General features: G+C 50.7%; 1 protein-coding gene across 1 annotated transcript in view; it reads left to right on the plus strand.

The window, feature by feature from the left end:
- The first annotated feature begins 921 nt into the window (after positions 1-921).
- The window catches only part of ptprma (protein tyrosine phosphatase receptor type Ma), a 24,327-nt gene continuing 23,730 nt past the window's right edge, over positions 922-1,518 (plus strand). Inside the window, exons 1-2 of the mRNA XM_015024554.1 lie at positions 922-1,171; positions 1,251-1,360. Coding sequence (XP_014880040.1) covers positions 922-1,171; positions 1,251-1,360 — 360 coding nt within the window. The remainder of the gene's footprint in view (positions 1,172-1,250; positions 1,361-1,518) is intronic.

Here is a 1,518-nt window from a genome sequence, read left to right on the forward strand (position 1 = left end):
CCCACCAACACTGGAGGTTTAACTCCGCCCACCAACATGGGAGGCTTAGCCCCGCCCACCAACATGGGAGGCTTAGCCCCGCCCACCAACACTGGATGTTTAACCCCGCCCATCAACACTGGAGGTTTAACCCCGCCCACCAACAGTTCTTGTCCATCCATCCATTTTCTAACACCCTTGTCCTTAGTGGGTCGGGAGGTGCTGGTGCCTGTCCAGCTAACGTTCCGGGCGAGAGGCGGGGTCACCTGAACAGGTCGCCAGTCTGTGTCATATGACAGTGAATCGGTTAATTAACAAGTTTATTAATATGTTTACTAAAAATAGATTCAGATTTATTCAGTCCGAAGGCCAAATTAATTTTACTGCAAATCAACAACAAAATAGGGAACAAAACAACAATATAATATCCATAGACGTTCTGGTTCTGGCTCCGGACGGGTCCAGTCTTTAATCTGTTGGACTGATCAGATCACAACCTCGTCTGGCCAGGTGAGATTCGTCTCCGGAGCAACAGGACTGACAGCCCCAGAGCCGTCTTCGTGCAGCAGGCCGCTCTCTCCTCCGGTTGCCATGGAGACGCCCTTCAACCCACACAGCAAGTTTACAAAGTGGGAATGATTTAAATTTCACAGAAACTTTGCAAAGCGACCTGCAGAGGCGAAGCGTCTGACTGACAGCTGTAGTCGGGTTGGCAGCGTCAGTGCACACTAATGAGGGCGTGCACGTGCACGTGCACACTCACAGGCACCAGACGCTTTTATTCTGAAGTCTTCCAATTAAACCAGCAGTTTGTCTCGGTGCTATAGATGAATTATTGATTTTCTGCTTTTATTTGCCATCATCTTTTTGTAGATCAGGCTTTTAATCTGAAAGTTTTGTGCTGGCTATAACTTTTATTTTGACAGTGAAAACTAGCCTGTGATGTTTAGCAGCTGCCTGGTTAACCCAGGAGGCTCCGGGTGGAACCTGGGCTTTTATTTTGTTATTTTATGGTGGCCTCCAGGTTCTTCCTTCCTGTTTGTGAACACATCGGGTCGCTACAGTGGCCAGCGCGCCCAGCTGCTGCTGCCGCCGCTCCGTGAGAACGACACGCACTGCCTCAGCTTCCAGTTCTACCAGGCGGGGGGCCGCGAGGGGGCCGCGCCCGCCACACTCAACGTCTACGTCACAGGTACGTAGGGCGGGGCTGTCTGTGGGCGGGGCTATGGATGTGTGGGTGGAGCTCTCAGGTGTGTCTCTTTTATCTACAGAGAACAACAGCCCTCTGGGAGTTCCTGTCATTAACTCTTCTGGCCCCGCCTACCACATCTGGAAAGGGGTGGAGCTTGCTGTATCCACTTTCTGGCCAAATCACTACCAGGTAAAACACAGACCTGGTCTACAGGCTCTCCCTTGCCGTGTTTCAGATGACGCAGCACCGACGTCACGCAATGCAGATGGAGAGCAGGAAGTAAATTTAGCCCATTTATTTCTACTGATCCTGCATCAAAATGCCTAAAGTCTTTTCAGTAAGTTTAA

This window comes from Poecilia latipinna, unplaced genomic scaffold, assembly GCF_001443285.1.
Source record: "Poecilia latipinna isolate Pla-1442-1.1 unplaced genomic scaffold, P_latipinna-1.0 Scaffold3708, whole genome shotgun sequence".
In the NCBI taxonomy this organism is placed as follows: Eukaryota; Metazoa; Chordata; class Actinopteri; order Cyprinodontiformes; family Poeciliidae; genus Poecilia; species Poecilia latipinna.